The 26049-nt window shown below is 36.3% G+C and overlaps 1 protein-coding gene across 1 annotated transcript in view; it reads right to left on the bottom strand.

Annotated features, from left to right (window-relative positions):
- Positions 1-960: 960 nt before the first annotated feature.
- SLC26A7 (solute carrier family 26 member 7) overlaps positions 961-26049 on the bottom strand; it is an 84303-nt gene continuing 59214 nt past the window's right edge. Inside the window, exons 13-21 of the mRNA XM_068672245.1 lie at positions 20427-20533; positions 17678-17744; positions 13921-14058; positions 12174-12222; positions 9115-9215; positions 7515-7569; positions 7322-7425; positions 2828-5434; positions 961-2536 (exon numbers count right to left, since the gene is read on the bottom strand). Coding sequence (XP_068528346.1) covers positions 5399-5434; positions 7322-7425; positions 7515-7569; positions 9115-9215; positions 12174-12222; positions 13921-14058; positions 17678-17744; positions 20427-20533 — 657 coding nt within the window. The 3' untranslated portion in view covers positions 961-2536; positions 2828-5398. The remainder of the gene's footprint in view (positions 2537-2827; positions 5435-7321; positions 7426-7514; positions 7570-9114; positions 9216-12173; positions 12223-13920; positions 14059-17677; positions 17745-20426; positions 20534-26049) is intronic.

Below are 26049 nucleotides of genomic sequence, written 5' to 3'. Positions count from 1 at the left end.
CAAGCACAGATGTAGAAAACAAACAACAACAACAACACCTTTATCATTAAGAATATTTCACTGTATATCTACTATAATTTGGTGACACTACAAGCCATTTGTATTTTGCAAACCATTGTAAAATTAAATTAAAAAAAAAAAAATGTAGAGGTTGTATTAATTTTGGTAGAGGTAAATGCTTTCCTAAATTACCAGGCTTGGAAAATTTAGCTACTACTTTCAAGACCAAATTTTTAAAGGGATGTCGATCTCTTTTTCTGTTGATGCCATCGCAGTCATTAAGGGAGTGGGAGGATTTAACCATAATTTCCCTTATACTGGGGTAAGCCACAGACTTTATATATGCTATACCATCAGTATGCGCCATCTGTAGATGTAAACTACCAAGTTAAATAAGATATATTCAAATGACTGTATATGCATAGAGGCAATATTGGGAAAATTAGCCCAAGATTTCTGTATTCTTTATATAGGTAAAAGCATCTGTTAGACGCCATACTCCCCTAAGAATTGTGAGGAAGCCAAACTTCTGAATATAATACAATTTCTCTTTTCTCATTATTAAGATCTAATATATTTTGAGGTTGGAGAAAGAAAAATATCTCATCCCAGATTGGTTAGACCAAAATGTTAAAAAAAAAAAAAAAAGAAAAAAAAAAGCTGCTAACTATTGAAGTAATGAGGGCATCTTCCTGCTGCCACATGTAAATTGTCTCATATTCCAATTTATTTCTGTATAAATTTATTGTTGTGTATGCTAATACACAAAATTGAAATAAGAAAAAAAAATGCATCAAAAAACATATGGAAACATGCAGATTATGTGATCTTTACTAAAAATCCATCTTAATGATGAAAGCACCATTTAGCATCCACACTGGAAGTGCACTTGTTCATTTATTTATGAGACGCTACGTTCTGTAGACAAAGAAAGTATCTTCCAAAAATAGGAGTGCCATATTTTCAAGGCATACTGTGTATTTTATTTTTGTAACTAGTAAATGTCAAACAGTATTCATACACAGTATTGACGCATTAATGTTTTCATTCAACAGTGAAGATACCTTTCCTTGTTACATTATATATTTATGGCACACAGAGCTGTCAAATAAATTATGTCAAAGCAGCTGAAGTCAGACCTTGTGACACTTGAATCATAGAATCAGGGCAAATAACCTTTAAAAAGAAAGACATATGATGAGAATTAGAACCATTTAATTTGCATAAATATAATGTTAACAGTCTTTTCCTTATTACACGTTTTATGCCTAATTTATAATTGTCACTATGTTCACTTCTTAACATCAGTTTGCACTCTATTTTTTTTCCTCGTTGCTTGCTTTGTTTTGGAACGTGTGAAACACAAATTCTGTAAGAAGCATATGATCAGATCCCCATTTTAGCATATTCTGATTAACACATCTTAAATTTAATGGGAAAACTCTTCATTCACGTCAAGTAATATCTAACATTTAGAATTAATTCCTAAAAATAGCTAAGAAATCCTAAACACATCAAACAAATACCAAATCTCTAAAAATATTGAGCAACTCTTGAAAATAACATTACATTAATGTTTTCCTATGTACTGCAGAATGCACCAAAATGTGCAATATTGAAACATGGATCTCTACAACTCACATGTTCCATATGCTTTGAGTTTAGGGGTGTAAAACCTTTACATCTGAGTACACAGGTAGGAATCAAAATGAATGGCCAGATTTTCTGAATTGTTTACTGCCTGGAGCCCCTGTTGGTTTCATTAGGTGAAACCTCACAGAACGGCATGTTAGGTGAGGAGATGCTTCCTCGAGCCTCTGCTGTGAGGAGTGGAATCTCTCTTGCCTTCAGAAACCAACAGGAACCAGGGGAGCTCAGCACTTTGCAAGACTGGACTCTTCTTGCTACCAACACACAGCCTTACACATGCAAGCACAAGTAATAAAACTTTGCATTACTCTGAAAAGTCCCTATGTCTATTCAGGTAAATCAGGCTGGAAGGTACAAAGATGCATGGCTGCCTCAAGGGGACAGAATAACAAAGCCCCCTTATTCTTTCTGTCTGCAATTCATCTCAGTTGTGAGAGTGATACCAGGGCATTTAATAGCACATGGGCTTTGTGCAGCCCCTTTGCTACAGGGTGGGTTTGGTTCACTTTGCCTTCCTGCTCCAGAAGAATATGGTGCAGCTAACAGGACGTCTGGGGATAAGTTGCTGCAGACCTCAGCATAAGTTACAGCCTAATGCTTCCTGTGAGACAGAGCCAGTGGACAGTATATACTGAAGAGCATCAAGGAACAGGTTAAAACTGATATCGAACTCCAAAACTAAAAGGTTTAGGCTGTTTCCTTGAATCTTCACCAAATAATCAGGCAGTTGTTTGCCAGATAACCGTGCACACACACAATCAACAGAGATTTGCAGAGAGTCATGCAGATGAGACACTCAGCATCTCACAGGCCACAAGCAGAGAGATCAATGATAATTCCCTGGCAGTCAGTCACTGCTTTATGAAATCCAACAGCATCTGGTCACCTAAAGGCAGGCAAAAATCACCAGTTTTCATAAATGTCAATAATTTGGTGGTCCAAAAAAAAAAAAAAAGAGAGAGAGAAAGAGGGAGAGAAAAGAAACATCAGCACTGAATTAATTTGCCTTCCTAGGTCACTCATAGAATAAAAAAAAAAAAAAGACTCTTTCTCATCCAGTAACCACTGCTCTGTAAAGCAGTGGTCTGGCAAAGCAGATATTCAGTGCATATATTCAGTGCAGATATTTTAGAAGCAATTGAAAGGGAAGCTTCCATTGCTGCCAGCTTCAAAGCACCTTCATGGACTCCTCGAATGCTCTGTTCTTCTGAGAAAAAACTGTCATTAGTTGTGCTACTTGCCAGAAAGGGAAGTTAATTAACAATTTATATGCTCAGAAATAAGAGGAAATTTAGGTTAATTATACAAAGTAAAATATATTACAGGAATATTACAAGTATCCCAAGCCCCAGTGCTGGAAGATTAGAAAAGTCAGAGTCATAAGGTAAGAAATGTATTTCTTCCTTGATTCTACCCTGAGAGACAATTAAGCAGTAATCACAGCATTAAGACAATTTGAATTTGTAGTCTTACACAGATGAAACACATTTGTAAGTGATATTGTGTCACAGGGAGGTCTTTGACCTAATGGGAGATAAATGTCCATCTCAAAACAGCCATTTAGCTGTAGCAATGGTATTTCTATTGAACACAGTGAAAAGTGGAAGATATTTTGATTAGCACTACAAATTTCTTAATTTGATGCAGAGAGCTTCATCAGGCACTAACATTACAAATAATTTTAACAGCATCTGTGTTGTTTCATTAACAAGATCATTCGGAACAAAACTGAAGGTCTCATGGTCGATGCTATCTTTGCTAAAGACCACAGTTTAACAATTTCATTAACCAACATATCCACAAATCTTCAGAAAATACATTTAGCCATCAAAGAATAAATAATGAACTTAATAGAAAAGATAACTTTTATTCATTTATTCAGCTTGCAGTTAAGTAGAGATCTCCATTCAGCTGTGACATACAGTTGATTCTTCTACAATTAAAGCACAATGTAAACAGTTTCTAAAGTGTTCATAAATTACTAAAACTGTCTGAGGAAATTAATAACCAAATGTTATAGCCTGTTACTATGTCCAAGGATGTAATGAGTCATTTGCAATCAACTACAGCATCTGACACAAATGCACTTGGCACAATGAACAGAACTTACTTCTGTGTATAACAAGCTTCTTACAGTTACTAATCAGCATTTTGCATAGTATTTTTGAAACGTTATCTTAGTAGAACACATAAAGAATGCTTCTGCTCATCTGTGGCACAATGTGTGAAATAACCCTAATAGTCACCTATGACTGAAAAGGTAAAAGAACACAGGGCTCTCTCCCATTGTCTCCTAGTAATGTGGAATGACCAAGAACAGAAGAAAGGCTTATATTTGCCTTAACAAAAATATGCAAGATGTGAAAATCACTCCGTGAGCTGCCTCATCTACGTCTGGTAGCTGCTTTGGGCAGAGAGCGGTGTCCAGACAAACATACAAACGTAACTGCTGCTGAAAAGAGGATGCCTAGCATTAGATTTTGGCTATGCACTCCAGCTTCTCCCTTATGCACTTCACCCTCATGCTTCTCTCCTCTCTGTAGTGCTAAGATAGCCATTACAGCCATGCCATATTCATTTACATTTTAGCTTCCATAGTTTAAGGTCAATGAGGTAATTACATACTCCTCATCCATTCTCATTTTTTTTTTCTCCTCAAATTTTACATTTTACAGCTTGTGTACATATATGGCAAAAAAAGACAAGGAAAAAATCTTCACATATGTTGCCAAATAATATGATACTGATGTGATAGCACAATCTAATATGATTGATGGCAATCCATAATTGCAATCCAAACGTGTGAATTCAACCTGTGAATTCTTCCCCCACCCCCCGTTTGTGTGCTCACATAAGCTGGAATTTGGGCTGAAAATTGACACATGCCTTCTGTGTCTCTCTAGGGTCACCTCCCAGCTGCCACAGCTGAAGATTCCAGCCCTGATCAAATTCCAGCAGCAATTCAGAAATGCAGACTATGCTGGAAACAAGAAAAAGTTTTGGAAAAATGTTACCAATTTTTCCTCTTCAATCTGAGCTAAAGAATACCTGTGACACTGAAAATATAGCAAACTATTATAATAACTCATGACATCTACTAGAAGAAGAGACAATCCAGTGCACTTAGACAACATCCATCTGCCTTCTTTCAAAATACTGTGCTCTCACTGACCTTGGCAGGCATTAAAAAGCATATAATAACCAAATATGAAAAATGCAAGGATATGTTAGCTGTGATATGATGCTGTTATTGCAAATAGCTATCTTGAACAGCAAAAAGGATAAGTAAAGCTATTAGAGTATGCATTGGTATATGGCTTCCTGCGTATACTGTATCAATTATAACACACTGCTTTCAAGAACTCATAATGTCTCCTTACTCCATGCACAAAACTACAGATGCATATTACAACTAATGTTATAATAAAAGATATCTAAAAGATAGTAAACAGCCAATACCCCACATCTGCTTTCTAATAATTTGTGTCTAAATGTGTATAAAAATATTATATAAAACCATTATAGAACAATTGTATGAACATTCTCTGAGTGATGGTAGCTAAAGATATTTTTTTTTCTGAATGGCAGATCTGTCATTACTGAATGTTGTAAATATGTATGGCATACAAAGTAGTATATATGAGAGATATGAGAGCTCCTGGAGAAAAAAAAAATGCTAAGGAGAAACCGTGGTATAGTTCATTCTGAATATGAGCTGATTGGACTAGCCACATTTGATGGGTCGGCATCACACTTCACTCTGTTCACTGAACTTGCTGTAATTCTAAATTGTGAGAAACAGAAGGGGAAAAAAAAAAAAAAGTATTAGAATGTTTTCCTAGAATATCATGTAAAAGTAGTGGATGAAAGACTGATGTGAGGGGATCAGAAATGTAAATCCAAACAAATCACTTTCCATAAATCTCCACCTCTTTCCACTCTGTTCTCTTCTATTCTATCCTGCTATTTTTTTTTCACTCAAAATTCCTGCTGACCTTAGCATCTTAAAAAGTCATGTGAAGTGTAGACACAGTTACAATGTGGTGCTGCTATTGTGGTCACCCTTTGTTTTTACTCCTGTCCATATTATCTTATCTTCAGTTGTTAAAGGCAAGGAACACATCAAGAAACCATCTCACATACATGTATTTTGAAAGCTCTGAAGAGGCATTGGCAGCATACATACACTGTCCATAATAATTACGTTCAAAATGTGAGACTGTGTGCAAGCTTTTCAGACTGCTCCACTAAACTATTATTCAGAGTTTTGACTTGCTTAGCGACTCCAGTAGAAGCACATTACCAGTTCCTGGAAAAATGGACTTCTGAGCTCCTTTTTACTTGGACATTTATCCTGGTCTGTCCACATCCCATTACTATAAAATGGGTATGCTAGCTATCTTGCAAGAATGTTAGGAACATTAATTGGTGTCTATAAAGAACATAGATCTTTTATAACACAACAATCATGCTAATTCTTCTAATCAGACCCAGGCAAAATATACAATAGCCATCCCCATTATTTTTGCCCTGCAGTTACCATTGCAGTAAATTATTTTTGCAGAGTAACAAAGAAAAATGTTGAAAAGCACCAAAGAGAGCATACTTTTCCTAGTCAATCCACCAGAACAACAGAGTCAACTCGCCTTATCTGGGTAAATCAATGGAAAGTGTATTTTGTCCATAGGCAGCTCTAATTAAATTAGTAAAATGTGCCAGATCACAGTAAAGGGGAGAAAGAGAAAACAGAAACCACAGACCATGATTAGTTTAATGTCTCTTGGAGAGGGCTCTGAACTGAGCTCTAGCCATGTTTGGAATCATAAATGCAACCATGGAAAAGCACACTGCTTATAATGCATGCTCAGTTACACTGGGATTACAATGGAAAAGGCTTATACAGTTTACAAGGAAAGCCCAGGTTTATAGCCTTTTAACAAGGAATGGAAGAATTATTATTGTGCAAATAAATACATGTTTAAGCAAATGCCTGTTCAAGCCTCTAGGCTCAATTTGTGATCAAATCCTTCTATCTCCTCCCTCTAGCTCTGCCCTCCACCTCATACATGTCCTCTCCCCTCTTTCCACCAGTGAGCCAACACATTACACTGCAGGGCCGGACAGAGGTGAGCTTTTTAGCTCTGAACAAATTTGCCAGGGATCCAGAAGTGTTTTGGTCAGAACAGCTTGGAACCCCAACTTGAATTTATCTGCCTTCTCTGTTACTTAGCACGTATGCGTCTCAGAGTCATGCTAACCAGAGGCATGCTGTTTAAGCAATGCAGACTGAGGAACAGAGTATAGTTTTAGTAAATCACAGCTGAGTACTAGGTGATTTCCCTCACCGAGAGGTTCTGTTAGGTATTTTGAGATGACATTATGCTTTCCAGTGGACCATGCACCCAGGTTAATGCACCTGAACATCATGCCTCTGGATCCAGCATAGAAGACATAGAAGTTATTGCAAAAGGAGAGGAAGAGAATGCAAGCAGGGAAAATGTGATAGCTGCAGCCCCAGAGGCTGAGGACTGGTTGCAGAGAATACAGATACAGATAAAAGATTTCTGCACAAAACATTCACTGGATAAATGAGATTTCCCCAGACTGTCAAAGTGCAGTGAGCATCCAAGAAGCCCCTCCAGACTTTATCTACCCCTGCTATAAGTCTTACCCTGTGAATCTGAATGGCATCGATTGCTGAAGAAACAGATTCAAAGAAGACAGGGTATTCAGATTCAAGATTTCCACCGTACTGCATTGCTTTTATCAAGGAAGCTGTAATAAAACAAACATATGAGCACTGATAAGGTAGTGAGGATATATAAACTGTCATGTTAAAAAATTTGCTGTAAGCTGATACTTGCCTTTGCAGTGTGCTAGCAACACATCAATGTGTCTGTTTTTACAATCCATGTAAATCTATATGTGTGAAAACATGAAATTAAAAAGAAGAAAAAAAGAAGAAAAAAGAAAGAAAAAAAAAAAAGAACTGTTTAAAATACCAACAGAGAATAAAATACACACACACAAAAGAATGTATTCAAAGCGGGCAGAGCATGAAGTGCTGCTGTTCAAGCTATGCTGACAGCAGCCACCAGAGAGAGCCCCTCTATAACACAAACGAGGCTAACCCACACTGAACAGGAAAGCATCATTTCCTCCCCCCTCCACAAAGTACCCTACAGTTCTACTGGTAATAAAACTAAAACGATTAATTATACAGCATTTATAATTATATTTGTTAGATTTGTTTTTCCAGTATGCCTTTTTCAACAAGTTTCTGCATCTCCTTTCTGTACGCTTACCAACCAGTCCAGAAAGACAGAAATTTGACCTATGAAACTTTGAAACTTCCAGCAGTCTATCAGAAAATTGCCACAGCCATCATGCTATATTCTGCAGTAAGTTGTTCCTTATCCTTTCTTTGAAAATATGCAACTTCACAGAGACTAGGTATCCAATAAGCTAAAAAGTAACAAAAAGTGAAAATAACTCTAGAACGAGAGTAGGGCCTTTTCTGACCAATGAGGAAGCATCCAAAGCAGTCCCCATTAAAAATAAATAAATAAATAAATAAAAGCATTTTTTTTACCACGTCAGAATAACTAATTTTAAACAGAAACCAAAAGCCTGCTTCAGACTAAAAATCCCTTTAACTCTAGCAGCACTGACGATATTTATGAAAGGAGTGCAACATGGAAGAACTGCATTTCTTCTTCGGGTAACTCTGTTCTGGACCTGTCTTTCAGTTAGAGGTTGCAACCCCAAACTGTATCTCAAAGCCCAGGATGGAGTGGTGTCCCATAAATTTGAGATCTCAAAGCCCTTTTGGAAATCAGTTTCACAAATTATATATATATATATATATATATATATATATATATATATATTAACCTACTAAGCTTAATGAATGCCTTTATTTTGAGGGAGGATGTAATAAAGAATAACTTCCATTCACCTTACTTAATTATCCCAGTTTTCCTTTTGACTATGTACACACCTAGATATGTTGTTTTTTTTTTTTGTTTGTTTGTTTGTTTTGCTTTGTTTTTTAATTTAGCACTTAATTATTCACTTCAGTAAACTGAGAAAATAGTTAGGATAAGAAAAGGCCTGGGCTGCGACCCAAGTTATATAACTGACATAACTGACATGAGAGGGATGAATAAGACCTAAATCAGCTTAAAAATATAGAAATGCATAAAAATGAGTGCTTTCAGAAACTCATTTCCATTAAATATGAATACTTGTGTTTGCACTGAATGTCACTTAAAATATTTAGAATTACTAGTATACAATTTTATATAAACATAATGCAGTTCAGTACCAAAACTCTGCTCATCTTTTCCATAAGTGACCATGTTTATTCACTAATCTCAGTGATGTGACTAGTAACTGGTCCCAATAACTTGTGTGTGTAATCATATATTTCTATGTACAGAATGTATCTGGTGTTATAAATACCTGAAGCAACATGGAGGCTCCAGTGTAGTCAAACAAACTCAGTCCACTGCAATCCAATATCAAAACACGTCGCTCACTCTGAGATGGCTGCAGTGACTCACCTGCACATTTGATATAGGAGAAAGCTTTAATTACCGAGTAGTCAAGAAATCTGTATAACGACAGAACAAAATAAGCCCAAAATATCACAGTAAAATTTGTCTATTTTTTACTGAGACATGTATTAAGCAAACGGCACATTTTAGAAGTACAGATAAATGAAGGGGCATCAGAGCAACGGGGTGAAGTCAACAGGCAGAACATATTAGTGAGATGTATTAGACAGAAATAGTCTCTCCTGGACAAAAAAAAAAAAGTTCTTCAGATTTGAAATTCTACATGATTCTGGCTTGTTTGGGAAAGTTCACTTAGGATTCACAGAGAAAATATACCTCAAATTCTTAAATTACCCACATACCCACATACTAAATGTGTCCTGAACTAGCGTGCAGATGATTCCTGGCTTTCATAATGGGAAAACAAGAAAACAATGTACATCTTATTTACATAACATTTACACGTTATTTGTCTGCGGACAAATAACAGGTTTAATATTAGTTATCACGAAACATAAAATTAAAAAAAAAAAGATGAATAAAAGGAATTATGAATGTAAAGATAGGTTAATTGAAATGGTTTTGACACAGCAGAGGAAAAGATTTTAAAATCTTGAGAGGACTTTGAATTTTCTTGTTGTGTAGATTTATAATGGTGCTAATTCCTTTCTGACAGAAGTCTGAGTCTGTTGGACTTGCACCTCCAGAGGTTTACTTTCTTTGTCCTGTCCAATGTACATTAATAAACACATTGCAAACAAAATTAAAGAATTTCAAAGAAAGTCTGCTTGGCATTACTGCAGTGGAAAACCAGGAAGGATTTATGAGATCTGCTGGTCTGCTTACTGTAATCAATTCTACAAAACTCCGTCTCCAAACCAGAAGAACTTACTCTTCCTCTGTTACTTACTCACCCCCAAAAACATGCACATTTATATCTGCAGGTTCCAACAAGTTTTACCTTAAAAAATGGCCTGAGGTTACTTTTCCCTTTTGATTGTTATTCTGCTTAAATAAAAGTTAAAAGTCTGACAGTTCAAAACCAGATTTGGAATAAATATAATTACAGGTAACTTGCTTCTGTGTAACAGATGCAATAATGAAGAAACTGGAAGGAAGGAAATAAATAGAGAAGGAAGGAGGGAGTTGATTTAACTTACAAATGTTACATTCAAGCACAGAAGTTGAGCTCACTTTACACCTGAAGTGTGCTTAGCTGATACGTTGCACAAGCACACCATGAAACCCTACTATTACCATACTGAATTCCCTTCCTTGACAAACATCATTAAGGAACCACACACACATATGTGCATATGTATATATGGAGAGAGGCAATGGTGGACTGGAGCTTGCATTACCTTCCCAAAAAGCTGGCATCCTCCAGTGGAGGCTGCCTGACTTCAGGAAGGGGGGATGGGGTGGTACAGACCTGCTGCCTCTGAACCACTGGGCAAGGCAACAGAAACTAATTAACTTGTTGCTGATATAGACAATGTCAAATCAGTATTCCCCAAAAGCTGAAAGTAAAGATTTTGATGAAGATGCTGCTGTGCCCTCTAGGATGACTGATATAAGGACAAGAATTATGTCTTCCTGCTCACCTCCTTTCTAAAAATTTAGGACCCATGCTGCTTTTTTAGTGATTTTTTTTCTCTCTTCCTCTCCAGTTTTTATTTTAAAGCTTCCACAAAGAGTCACTGTACTCTGATTAGTACAAAGAACAACAACATTTAAGTCCTCAAGGCTTAAAAAAAGCAATCAGAAGAGAGGTCCAGTGCTGTCTGTCATTTCTGTATTGTAAGATACCAGTTCATCCAACGAAACCATATTTCAATGAAACCTGAAATGTGTACTGACAAGACCTTCCAAAGATCTCCCCACAAACACAATGCTGTGTGCTCATTTACCGTTTTACAGTATAGCACTGTATAGTCTCAACAGCCATTATCGTTATGTTGCTGTGCTACAGCAAAACATTCTATCAACCCCAAGTAAAGTAAACACAGTAAAAACATAAAAATGTCATGAGCCTAGTTAATAAGCATAAACTATCAGACAACAGCCCCCAAATCAGATTCTCTACTGTGGTCTTAATGCTTATAAGTGTTTTAAATAAACACAATATTTGAATTCCATCCATGATGAAGTCATCTGTATAAAGTATCTTCTGCAAAAGGTTCTACCAGCTATCCCATGGGAATGTACATGCTCTGGTTTGATTTAAATGCTATAAAATGTGGGAAGAGTAGAATTATCCAGCTTAATCCTTAATTAAAAGCAAACCCTTCGTTGTTTTCTTTTTTTCTTTATTCTGTGTTGTACAGTTTTACTGTGCTATATTGGTGGCCACAGTGTCACTGATAACTCAGATGACATTTATGAGTTTTTCTGTTCAATGCCTTTAAAGACCACAAAGACTTCACATAGACCTAATCCCATCCTATTTTTAGTTTTGCATATTAATGTTCAAGTCCCACAATGAGCTCAAAACCAACCAACCAACTAACAAACAAACAAACAACAACAAAAAAAAAACGCACAAGAAAACAAGAATACAGCTTAGCAAAACAGCTTATTAAGCCTTTGTCTGAAGACCAATAAAGGCGGCAAAGCTGGAAATGATCCCCCCCCACACACACACACTAGGTACCCATATCAGTATGCATAGATTGATTTGTGTGAAATAACCAGAGACTCCTGCAGAAAAAAATATTTTCATTGGTTTCCCACTTTTGAAATCTTATAAACTCAGTCAAGAACAGAATAAAAACAGGATCTGCTAGGCCAAGGTTAACAGTTTAATAATTTTTAGTACTCATGCTTCAGTGAAGGTGTGATCTATCTGAAATATTAGTTTCCAGACAATTTGAGTTCACCTATAAATAAATAGAAAAACCTGGAGCCATTTTGCACACTTACATCCATCTTGGTTTTAATATAATTTATAGAAAATAAACTCACCATGACAACTTCCATTGGAAAATGAACAGAGTAATGTGTTCTGCTCACACTGAAATAAAAGCAAAGAACGATTAGCATACCAAGGAAAACTAATCCAATGCAGAATAACCAGAGAAAATCAATGCAATGCACAAGAATTCTTTTTTTCAATAGCAAAATTAACTCATTCTCTCCAAAAACCATATTGTATGCAACAGTCTATTGGATACGTTATAACTGCTGAGAAAGCCTTTAATTATTTTTTAATGTCATATAAAACTGTAACCTCACACCTCGCTTTTTTTTTTTCCTTCAGATGACTCAATCTCTTTGATATTTGTAGCCATTATAAAGCATATTATAAAAATGATGCTCTTGGGAAAGCAGGGGTTAAGAAGTAATAGAAAGATGAGAAAGATGTTCTTGAAAAGATAAATTCAAGTTAGAAAACTTGTAAGATTAACTTCTACTTGATGCAATCTCATGTAAGATTTTAGTGAGAATAGTTCTGATGTAAATTTATTAAAGAGTTATGTTTATCTGGAGAAATGTTTTTGTAATGATTTCAATATGAATGTTAAGTTGTCAGTAGACATGTTTAAAACAGAATACAGCATGGAAACAAAATCCAAAGTGCAACTCTTTTTCATTTCCGTTATGTTCCATAGAAAGACCATTATTTCACACACACACACAAACAAACAAAAAACTATGCACAGTATTTCAGTCAGCTGTACTGCCAAGTAACTTCCAGAATAGACAAAGGATAACATCTCACTCCTAAGTAACTTATAAATTAACTTAGTAATTAACTTATCAATTCATTACACTTATTAAATTAACTCATAAATTAATTCCATGAAAATCCTAAGTAATTTCTCTCAGTTTGGGAGTTTGTTATCTTGGTAATCCAAATTGGTTAAACTAGAAGAGCTAAGGAAAAAAAGCAGCACAATATCTGAGCTGGATTTCTGAATAACAAGAAGGCACTCATCAGTGTAGGAACAGGTAGTGCAGATCTTTAGCAAGAGACAGCAGAGGTGGTAGATTAATATTTCTGTTTTAACAAACCATCGAGGAAGTATCTATGATTTTCCCAGTGAAGTTCACCAAACCAGATGAGATTGCCTACAGTTTATATTTTATTGTATTTTATTAGAATGTCTTTATTGTAATGATAGAAAAATAATACATTTTCCCCTCTTTCTGGGAACACTGTAGGAATTTTTGGTAGCTATGTGCAAATAATCTTTAAAAATACAGTCCTTACTGGGATATTTTCCAAAAACAAGTTCTACAAAATTTTTGTGCTATTTATTTTTCCAATACAATCAGTGCAGAAAATAAAAAAGAAACACCACCCTAGGGGAAAACTTCAAGCAGTTTGTACCTTCTTCCTATATCTATTAAAATTATTCATAGAATCAGAAATGAAGCATCTGTCTGTCATGGAGTCATCTCCAGAGGGAAGAAAAAAAAGAAAAAAAAAATCAAACAATAACAAAAAATAATACACAACATTATTCAAGTAGAATTTTAGCTACTCATTGCTTTTTCAAAGTCACAACCTCACATTAACTGAGGATATGTAATGGTTCCCAGAAATTTTGAAGAGCTTTGGCTAAGTGTTTTAATGTCTTTTACAAGACCACATATAGAGAGGTAGGAAAGATATTCTTTTCAAGTAATTATAATAAAAAATGCAAAGAAAACAATCATGCTCTTCAGCACTGTCACCATGATTACTGAAGCATGTAGCACATCTTACCTTGTTTACATCTTCACATGCCTGGCTGCTCGTGCTATCCTTCTGGATTATTTTTGTAAGGTCTGCATGAAATTTCCTGGCATTCAGAAAGACTAATGGGTTGTTGACTGAAACTATCTTTACCTGTTTTAATGATTGCTGTGAAATGAAATAAACAAAATGCTGAGACATTAATCTTGTTTTTACAAATTAAAATAATAATAACAACATCAGTAATTTCTTAAAAAGTATTGAAAATTCCTGTAAATCAATCTAGAAGGAACTTTGGGTTGTAAGGATGATCTAATGGATAACCATCTTGATCAGCTTCATACATGACTGAAGTAAAAGAGCAATCTGTAACGAAAATGATCTTTAATTTAATTTAATTTAATTTAATTTTTAATTTAACTTTTTTTTTTTTTTAATTATCCTTAAACAAAAGCAAAATCATTAATTCCAATGCACAATACTAAGAACTATCACCCGGCAAATAGTAGGAGCACTGTTTCAGTTGGTGTGATTTCCATACACAAGCAAGACAAGGTCTGCAGACTGGGAAAATCTTCTACTAGAGAAGTATTATATGTATTGTAAAAAGTAAATGAGTTTTTGGAGCATACAATGTGGCTGGTTTAAGGAAACAGTCATAATGCTAATCTTGGTCATCTGAAGATGACTGTAGTACAATAGGGATATTTTTTCACGGAAATGAAAAAAGCCACCACTGACTTCATTACAAGAGGAAATTCCCATCAGTCCCACTTCCCAGGTTCTCCTACCACCCTGAGCTGAAGATGAAGCAGAAAATCATTTAACTACAGCCTGCAGCAGAAGCTCCTGCCCTGGAAGAAATCTTTCTGTAGCCACTCTTACTTCACTAAGCCCTTCAGCAAAAGCAAATTCCTGATGGTTCCACTTGCACTGACTAGATCCAGACTAAGCCTGAGGCACAGATTTAAAATTTTGCTATCATTTATCTACAACCAATATAATCAATAATCTGCACAAGAACCATCATCTGCCCTGGATCCTGTCTGCATTTTATCAAAAAAAGTTTCATCCAAACTTCACACTGCAAAAAGCCAGTCTCAATGTGCATATATGCATATATAAATATATTAGATATCAACATTAGCAGCTCAGTTTACACACATGTTTTCTAGGTAGAATTAACCTAATTCTACTGATGTCTTCACTTTCCACAGGTTATAAACCAACTGTGTGTCTCTCTTCTTTGGGAAAGAACCCCATTCTTGCTGTTTCCCCAGCAAATGTCCCATCTATGTGATGGATACCAACAACTTGTTCTCTATCACCATCTGAGACAGACCTGACTCAGTGTGGAGCAATTGCTCTCAGCTGCTTTGATGCCTGCTGTTTGTATTTAAGACTTGAAGAAAACTCTGCTGACCATTCCAGCCTTGCACTTTTCCAGTTGTACTATTTGATCTAGTAAAAGATACTACACTTGCATGTTCTTTATCTATATTCAAATAAATAACTGTATTCTTTTATGCCTCTAGTGCTGTAAAGCAGGAATAAGCAGGATCATATTTTCAGTAGCATTTTCTACTCAACAGGCACGAAACTAGAGATCTTTAAATATCTATAACAACACTGCTAATAAGCTCGAGTTGGCAAAAACACAATAGGATTAATTTGCCTTTCAGGTATGTCTTTCATGGAGGCTGGATCTCTTGATTACATATGGAAGTTCAGAGCATTTTGATGAGAACAGATGAGAAAAAAAGAGGATCACTGAATCCACAACTGAACATTGCACAGCAATGATCCTATTTATTTTCATTACTGATTTTTTATGCCAAAATAAAATATATGATTTGTGCAAGTATCAGCTCTCAGAAATGAACTACTCATGACAATGGGTAACAGGAAGTAAAACAAACAAACAACTAAACTTTGAGAATTTGTAAGAGAATATAAACTCCAAAAGTCTCTATTCTTTCTCATGAAAGTCAAAGACATGCAAAGTTACTTAACTAGGTCGTATTCAAACACAAGTAAGTGGAGCTGACAGAGAGACAACTTCTGTAGAAGTTCAAAGAATCATGGGATTGCATTGAAGATACAGTTTTCCCAACAGACCTTAAGCAAAACAGGACTGGAAATCTTTACCACAAACCACACAAACGACCTCCTTACTGTAGAATTCTGAGAACCAGACAAATTCTCAGACACCACTGTAGCAGACATCATACAAGCTAATGAAACATTTCAGACATCCAGAACTGAGTCAATGAACCCCAGAAAATGTATAGTGACTTAGTACAATTACCTGTGAATGTGATCATCATATCACCAACATAGTTCAGTACATCAAGTGGTAAAGCCTAACCAGTACTTAAAATGGGTAAGAGAATATATGAGAAATAAATTAATTAAACAAAACCTCTTAAATAGGGGTAAAACAGAGGTCAATACATGGCTGAATGTAGAAATACTGCAAAGATTCCCTTAAAAACTATTCCATACATGGCTTAGCATGGAGACAAGTAGGCACTTCAGTGCCATACTGGCAAAGTAGAAGATGAAAACAAAGACAAAATAAGGCAGATGTTCAGAGATCAAAGCATGTGATCATCAATGAGCTACTATGAGGTGAAAGACTTGAAAGTCTCAAATCATAGGGCCAAATAAAGCTGATGGAAGACTTAGGTATAACCTTATGTCTGGGATGGAGAAGCCAAATTTGGCTATTAGTCCTGGTTGTAGTTTAGTTCTAACTCCTTTCTCAATAAAAACTCTTCTGAGAGAAAATAACTTATTTTTGTCTGTCCCTGCCCAGAAAGAAAAAAAAAAAATCATCTCAGGAGGCATTTTTACTTTGTCACTTAGAAGGATGTTGCCAATTGCCCTGCGCATATGGCACAGCTCTCTCTACACTTGGGTAAGAATTCAGTTTAGTGAATGCCTTTGGTACAACGTGTTTCAAACAAGCTTCTAAACGCCCTTTTAATTTTTTCCACATCAAAGTGTCTTTTCTCCTGTTGATGAAATAATCCCTATAAATCCACAGACCTTAATGGTGGGGTAGATCATTAAGCTTGCATATTTTCATGTTTAAAAGTCTTGTTGCTTATGTCTAAGCTGTTATTTACCAGTGGAACTTGGATTACCCTAACATTCATACATTAAAAATTACCCCAAATTACACAGTGACTCCATAAATTAAATTAAAAACATTTTTTATAAATCTTAAAAATATTTTCCTTTTTTTTTTTTTTTCTGTATAATAATCTCTTGAGCAATTTGCTTTCTTAACAAAATGTTATTTTCCCCAGTGTCTGTAGACAGTGCTTTGTTATTACATGGTTACTGGCACTAATCTTAATCATTTAGAATAAAAAGATAGGGAGCAGTTAGCTTAAAAATGATGCATAGGGATTTGTACAAATATTGTGTTAACTGACACACACACACATAAAAAAAAAAAAAAAAAAGCAGGCAAGTCAAATGGTTACCCATCTCTGTCAAATTTACTCCACCAATTTTCTTAAGAATGAAAAGTTATAATAATAATTGACAAGTGGGCCAGACTCAACAATAGTGTTTTTACATTTTAGAGTCCTCCCCATTCTCATGTGCCTCTCACATTCCAGCATTGTTCAGCATTCCAAAACAGTAAACCCACCCAAACCAAATTCAGATTTTGAGCCTAAGATAGCTCTGATGGAAAACATTTGCCAAACACAAATATAAATGAGTAAAACACAAACAAACAAACAAAAAAAAGGAAAATAAAAAGATAACTTACACAATTATCTTCTGTTTTGTATTTATATTCCACTTCTTTCATATTTTTCAAATTTAGTGTCCTTGCTCTGTAACCAACACAAACAGAAAATCTGTGAGGCAAACAATAAGAGTCTTGAACAGAAACAGAAAGTGAAACACATCAAAATTACAGCATGCAAGTTTAAAGTTATGACAATGCAATCCATATATACATTTGTGCATATAAAGCTTATTAATCATAATCATAATGAAGTTAAGAGTAAAAGGCAAATTTTAGAATTATAGAATATCAATATGAAAATTTAATAATGTTATATATTTATTCAAATATTATTAATAAAATGTTTATATTAAATTTCATTACTGACTTATATCTGGCCAGAGAGCTAGTCTTATATCAATATACGTAATATATAAGCTACAACTTCAAATGTACAAAGATTTAATTAACATTTTTTACCTACAAAATCATATTGTAAGGAAAGGAAACAAAGATACTCAATCGAAATGAGTTAGGAAAATCAAGGATATATATTTTTTTGTCATTAAAATTTATGCACCTCTGTATGATAACACAAAACATTATGCTATAGCTGTCAAAGTGGAGGACTTAACTGGAAAAGTCAGTGTCCCTATATGGTCAGTGGAAAGAGAAAGTTGCCTTGAAAAGGCAGTTCAGTGTAAGATATTCTACTTCCATACATCCTTTACAGCAACACGTTTAAGTGGAGAACAAGATATCTATAAAATTAGCTATCATCTGAGCTATGTGCCTAAAGCTAGGTAATGGAAATCATCCCAGAACACAAGCATTTAGTAGATGCAGCAATGCACAGGGAGTATTTGCAGGTACTGGGGTCAGCTAAATGAGGCTTGCAAAACTCAGCTGTTCTCCCCTGTCTGCATAAATCTAGCTGTAGCTGCTGCTGTTTTTAATATATTCTGATACATAACATACCGTGTCCAATACTCTGGTGTCTGAACAGAGATTTCACAATAAATCATCTACAACATCTTTTGTGCTTTAGTGTCTAACTCTTCTGCAACAGTCATTACTGAGAACATTTTTGTCCGTTACTGGGTGACTTACTGCATGATCCCATGCTAAACTTACCTGTGCAGTACAACTTTTAAGATTGTTAGATCTTTCAGTGCCTTTATATTTAATGGACAATCATGTGCAACATGAACAAAGACCACAAGAATCACCGGAAAGAGTCTTATTTATTAGTGCAGGTTCAGGCTGAGGTCTCTGTCCAATAACAGAGGTTCAAGCTTTTTTTTAAAAAATCAAATATCCCTACCCTTCTGTTATAGAATCATAGAATCATTAAGGTTGGAAAAGACCTTCAAGATTATCTGGTCCAGCCATCACCCTACCACCAATGTCACCCACTAAACCATGTCCCCAAGCACCATGTCCAACCTTTCCTTAAACACCCCCAGGGACGTTGACTCGACCACTTCCTCGGGCAACCCGTCCCAATGCCTGACTGCTCTTTCTGGGAAGAAATGTCTCCTAATTTCTAACCTAAACTTTCCCTTGCGCAACTTGAGGCCATTCCCTCTAGTCCTATCACTAGAACCTCAGTCATCCAACCACAGTATGTAAATAACATGGAAACTTTTCTTTTACTAGCAGAATTTACCCATAGTTTAGTTTGCTGAGTAGCAGAAGGTTACAAGAAAGGTTCTGATTGTTTCAAGCAGAAACCATCTGCCATAATTTGCAATTGCCTTGTAATTTTGAGCTACTTTCATGTTGATTCTGCAAATTAATTCTGTGAACAGAGCTCTGCACAATTTTAACGAGCATTAGACTGAACTGTCTATATGGTATTTAATTCCAGTGCAATTAAATGTTCATGCAAACAACAGCTTGCCTACAAGTCATTTGTAGGACTGGTGAGCTATGGATTAATTTTGTGGTAAGAAATGATCATGAGCGATGGTATTTTCCTTTACTCATGATCAAAAGTAGCAACTGTAATATATGGAAAATAATATATGAATTTATGTTAGATTTAGTTACTTTGTCCTGACTTTTCTAATTCTTACATATAATTTACAGTGAACATTTCAGATGTCAGAAAATGTTGTGTAATTTTCTTTCATTAATGTGTTTTAGCCAAACAAATATCAGCTTGCCAATCCTGTGCTAGTCTTGTCAGAAATATTCTTTCTCAAAAACAAAAAATTATTGACTGGAAGCAAATTTATATTATTGATTGCTCTGTTGATTTTATGCTACCTTCATTTAATGGTCCTAGAGATGTGTAATATTAAGAGAAATCACAAAATAATGCCATAGTACAAAAAGTTTTAGCCTACAGGTGTGATTTTGCCTTCTGAATGATCTTATCGTATAATTTTCTGCAATTAGAAAGGAAGGTGCAGGGAGGACAGAACCAGGCTGTGTTTAGTGGTGCCCAGTGCCAGGACAGGAGGCCCTGGGCACAAACTGGCCCCCAGGAGGTTCCCCTGAGCACCAGGAGCCCTTCTGTGCTGTGCGGGTGATGGAGCCCTGGCACAGGCTGCCCAGAGGCTGTGGGGTCTCCTCCTTGGAGCCCTTCAGAAGCCACCTGGACGTGGTGTTGGGCTCTGGGTGGTGCTCTGGGTGTCCGTGCTTGGAAGTCCTTTCCAACCTCAACCATTCTGTGATTCTATGCAACTAAAAACTGAGGTCTCGTTAAATTTAGTGTACTGTATATGACAGAAAGAAGACAAAATGATGTGATACTAGAACATTTTAATAAGTTATAACTTACCTGGAAAAGCGGAAAATCACAGTTACTATAGTGCAGACAACACCATACAACAGTCCCACATTAGCAGCAAAACAGATTGTGAACACGTAAGTACTAACCCATATGCTCTTTAAGGAGGGAAGAAAAAATTTGATTAGGTAAATGGTGATTAGCTTTAATTTTGTGACAATGCACATTATATGAGTCAGGAAAAAAAAAAAAAAATGAAGAAGACTGAATTATCAATCAAAATAATGTCACTCCGCTAGAGACCACATCATCCTAATGCTCACAGAAGTTCACTCTGGAGTTCCTTAAAACAGTATATGAAGTTGCACTAACAGTCTAATTCAGAATAAACTCAGTTTGTTAAACCTATATTTGATTTTTTCACATTGTAAGTTATTGTCAGCTTCTTCACTGCACACAGTTTAAATCTTCCTTTCCTTTTACACAATGAAGTACCCTAAAGATCACATACAAAGAGCTCTTCTCACACTAGTAATTTAATTTGATAGGAAGTTAACTAAAAGTGGCATTTAGCAGACTATAGCTGAATAAACCAACTCTATAACAATTTTAAAATATTGGGGAAGGAATTTGTTTACATGAAATTGGTAACATTTCAGATTGTTTCCCCATCTTTCAATGCTTGATAAATAATACTTTGAATTCATTTTAAATATAATTAACAAAAATATAAAGAAGAATATCTGAAACAAAAGTCACTTTAAAAGGGTTTTAAAATATTTAAAAGGAAAAAAAAAAGACTTTTTTTTTCTTAATTTATTTCTAAACAAAAATAATCATTTATATTTCCATACTATAACACTCCATGTGGCATAGAGATGTACAGATTTTTAAATTAAAAGAAGTATAAATGACTGGATTTCTTATATAACTTTAATATTCAGCACATAGTTCTTTCCTTGAGGGACCCTTAAGCAAAGACTGCCACCTTAGCTTTATATAAAAAGTGTTAAAAAAGAATGGCAAGTATTTTCACTCCTGTGAATATACAGTTCTCCACAGGTACCCCTTTGAACAATTACAGTGCTTCTCGTTAATGTTTGCAGAGGAACGGATCACATTACAATGGCAAAATTGGTGTTAAAATTACCCTTTCTGATGCTTTCACTTAGCTCAGGAAAGCCAGAGACAATAGCGTACTTTCAGCCTAACCACAGGAATTTTGCTCAAGTAGATTTCAGAACTGTTATTTTACGTATTATAAACTGTAACTCATACAATTCATGCTTCATGGAGGACAGATTGTTACATGACTCTACTGAGAAACCTTTTCCTCCCTCATCTTCAAAAATTCTTAACTACTGCAAAAGGTTTTGCAGTCTCCTCTGTGACCCAGCTGCCAGGAAATGAGGTGGTTCATTCTTTGAAACAGTTCTCAGCCTCCAGTAATATTTTAAAATGAGATCTTATACAAATTTACAAATTACCGTGGATATATTTGAAAAAAAAAAAAAAGAAACTAGTTCTAAATGTATTTATTATATATCTATAAAGAAGCTTTCTAAATGTGAAAGGGCTAACAGAAGGACTACAAACCTCAAATTAATTTGGATCAAGAGTTGGCCCATTCTGGTAAGGCTGAACCCTTGACAAAGCATGAGATCAAGCAATCCACTTCAACTGCAGACCTGTGCCTTGTTGTCACCTTATTCTTGATATCACATCTAACTCAATATCTGCTGCAAGACCTGCAAAATTCTTCTTAGTCTCAGAAGAAAAAAGGAAAGATGAAATCCCAAAACAAAGTCTACACTGGAAGAATCAAAGCCAAAAATGTTGAAGTACTGCTGAGTACTGAGAAAGCCAGTTGAGTGCCCCTTTAGCAGCATAGTATCTTACATCTTAACTGTAACCAGAGACTCCTATTTTTGTAGAGGATGGGCCAAAACAATCATATTCTCATCTGCCAATCACCCTTTCAGTGACTTATATTGGCCTTGAGTCAGTACTTTTTATACAGAGTAGCATCAAACTTGTAGGAAGAAGTTATGTTAATCTGCTAGACTTTTTTTTTTTTTTTTAATTCATGGGCTGTTGTAAGGTTCAACAAAGAAGTCATAAAAACATCAAAGGTTTCTTTGGCAACTTACTTAAAGATTGTTAGTACATACTCCAGGATAGATAGAATCTAACCACTTCATTCTTCAAACCTCAGAGATAATGTATTATATAGGTACACGTTACTCTCAAAAATCAAAACAAAATCCAACTTCAAAATATGTTTGTACTATATTTTAAAGAGGGAGAAAAGAAACAAGTAGAAGATACAGATTTATGTTGAATCCTGTATGTATCAGAAAGTATCAGAAGCATTGGGAGGTATTGTGACTGCACGTGTGTAGCAACTATCTCTGAAACTCTATGGGCAGTGTGGTTCCATGTAGACCTTTGAATTTCATAGGATCTACACATCCACCACTGGGGGAAGGCTGCGACAGGAACTTGGTGGGATAAAAGCATATAATCATGCCCTAACATGATGTGACTGACAAGCCTTCCACTGTATATACTGTGAAGTATGCCAGTCACTTGCATGTAGGAGAATCCTATTAAAGTCCTCTTCATTCAGCGGTTGTCTTGGTAGAGAAGGTGCTGAGTCCAGGAGGAGGCTCAGACTACAGGATGGATACATAGTACATCCATGTCTAACATCACCCAGGGCTCAGTATTAGGGCCACATCTCTTTAATATCTTTATTGATGAACTGGATGAGGGGATCGAGTGCACCCTCAGTACGTTTGCAGACGACACCAAGTTAGGTGAGTGTGTCAATCTGCTCGAGGGTAGGAAGGCTCTGCAGGAGGATCTGGATAGGCTGGACCAATGGGCTGAGGCCAACTGTATGAGGTTCAAGGCCAAGTGCCAGGTCCTGCACCTGGGGCACAACAACCCCCAAGCAGTGCTACAGGCTGGGAGATGAGTGGTTGGAGAGCTGCCAGGCAGAGAAGGACCTGGGAGTATTGGTGGATAGTCGGCTGAATATGAGCCAGCAGTGTGCTCAGGTGGCCAAGAAGGCCAACAGCATCCTGGCTTGTATAAGAAGCAGTGTGGCCAGCAGGGCTAGGGAAGTGATTGTCCCCCTGTACTCGGCTCTGGTGAGGCCGCACCTCGAGTTCTGTGTTCAGTTTTGGGCCCCTCGCTGCAAGAAGGACATGGAGGTGCTTGAGCGGGTCCAGGGAAGGGCGACCAAGCTGGTGAGGGGCCTGGAGAACAAGTCTTATGAGGAGCAGCTGAGGGAGCTGGGATTGTTCAGCCTGGAGAAGGGGAGGCTCAGGGGCAACCTTATCACACTCTACAGATACCTTAAAGGAGGCTGTAGTGAGGTGTAGGTTGGTCTATTCTCCCACGTGCCTGTTGACAGGATGAGGGGGAATGGACTAAAGTTGCACCAGGAGAGGTTTAGGTTGGATATTAGGAAGAACTTCTTTACTGAGAGGGTTGTGAGGCATTGGAATGGGCTGCCCAGGGAAGTGGTGGAGTCACCATCCCTGGAGGTCTTTAAAAGACATTTAGATGTAGAGCTTAGGGATATGGTTTAAGGGAGGACTGGTTAGTGTTAGGTCAGAAATTGGACTAGGTGATCTTGGAGGTCTCTTCCAATCTAGATGATTCTGTGATTCTATTATTTTGCAAAGGACTGATGCTTGCATACATTCCTCAGAGTATCCTGCACCAAAACTCAACATGACTGCTCAAGTCCACTACAGTCATACAAGAGGAACTGATGAATAGTAGATGTACTTTTTTAATATCAGTTTTCACAAGCATTCCTTACTTAAGAGTTGAGAAGGTATTTGTTTCTGCAGACTGCCTGGAGACAGATGGACTGATATAAATATTATTTTTTAAAAAGAACTTATATGGCAATCACACTCTCAATGGATCAAGCACTTGTAAACCCCTTCCCACTCCACTTAGACAAACTGCAGCAAAATTAATGTAACACAGAGTAGCATGTTCACTAATGCAGGAGGGATAGAAAATCTAGGACTTCATAACCTAGAAGTATTTGTGTAAAATTATTGTCATAGAAGAGCTGGATTTTTTGCTACTCTGTGGAAATTTGATTATTAGCAAAGCCCTCTGAGATCTCTCACAAAACAGGGCCTCACCGTGATGAATACCTGAACAAATCTAAAATGTTATCATGAGGCTATCCACATCAGGATAAGAAGATAGAATGTTTTAAAAATGCATGAAATTACACCAATGGGCTCCAAAATCCCATGGAAGACCTTCCCTGCACCCCCTACTCCAATCTATTTTGACAAAATAGTTAGACAATGTGGAGGCTTTGTGTCTTAAAAACCCACACTGCCAAGATGCTGGAGGGCACTTGTTGAAAGTAAGCCCTCCCTTGTTGGCTCTACTTTAATTGCTGATTTGGTATCATTGATTACAGCTTTTACATATTAATAAATGCGCACTTACAATTCATTCATCCATAACTACCTCTCACATCATAGAACCATGCAAGGAATGTGCAATTTTTACCATAAATTGTTGCTGTTCTTTCTGTTTTACAAGTCAGGCACACAACTTAGCTCTGTCTCAGCTGACGTCATTTCCTAGCCAAATCATTTGTACAATTTCTAACACTTTTTATCTTTAAATATTATTTCTCTGTTCAATACCCTAAATCCCTTTTATATAGCTGTTTAACTCATGAGAATAATCTTTATTCTATTGTCATTTTTCACCTTCTGAAACACATTTCCCCTGTATTTGATAATTTCTGTTTCCAAATGTTAACAACAAAATGAATATTTTTCTTTAGCAGTCCATTATCAGTCTTTGACTAGTTAGAATAGTTGCAGCTGGTCTGGGATTTTCAGCCCTAAAAAGAGTTAACAAGGACTTTACTGGCCTTTTTGTTGATACTAGGAAAGTGCACTCTCAAGTTGGTGAATAGAAAAGAGAAGATATGTTAACAAGTAGGCCTACAGAAGGAATTACCCTTGCTGGGAAGGGTACAGAAACCAATGCTTGAACTGATGACCTGAAAAGATGACCTGAAAAGTGAGGTACCCCTACAGAAAAAGTCCACTTTCCCTCCCCCACCTCACCTTGCCTCCCCCCCGCCCCCCCCCCCCAAAAAAAAAAAAAAAAAAAAAGGCAAAAAATCATGACAAATCATTCTCAGGTCAGCGTACAAAACACAGGTAACACAGGGATCAACACCTTAGAAACAACCAAAAGATGGAGGGAGGAGAAAATCTGTAAAGTATATAGTTATGTAAACATACTGTTATTTTAAAATACATATCAGTGGAATAGAACAGTTATTTATCTGCAATCATTGAAGTAATCTGAAGAGGTGTTGGGGCTAACAGAAGATCTTAATTGAAGCAAGAGACCTTTAAAGTTCATGTGAAAGTTGTGAATGACAGGAAATGACTCTGGAACAAGAGCAGTGATGTTCTAGCTGGAAAGAAGTTCATTGTGATTTGAGGGGTGGGATTTAAAAGCAGGACATTCCTGAAAGCAGAATAAAAAAAAAAAAAAAAAGTTGAAAGAAAACTGAAACAAGTATATGTAATTATATTAAGGTGATCATTAAATTTGCAAGAGAAAGCAATCCATGGATGAATGGAGAGATTTCAGGCTGTACCTT

This window comes from Anas acuta, chromosome 2 (genome assembly GCF_963932015.1).
Source record: "Anas acuta chromosome 2, bAnaAcu1.1, whole genome shotgun sequence".
Classification (NCBI taxonomy): domain Eukaryota; kingdom Metazoa; phylum Chordata; class Aves; order Anseriformes; family Anatidae; genus Anas; species Anas acuta.
This window is presented reverse-complemented; position numbering and strand designations above follow the sequence as displayed.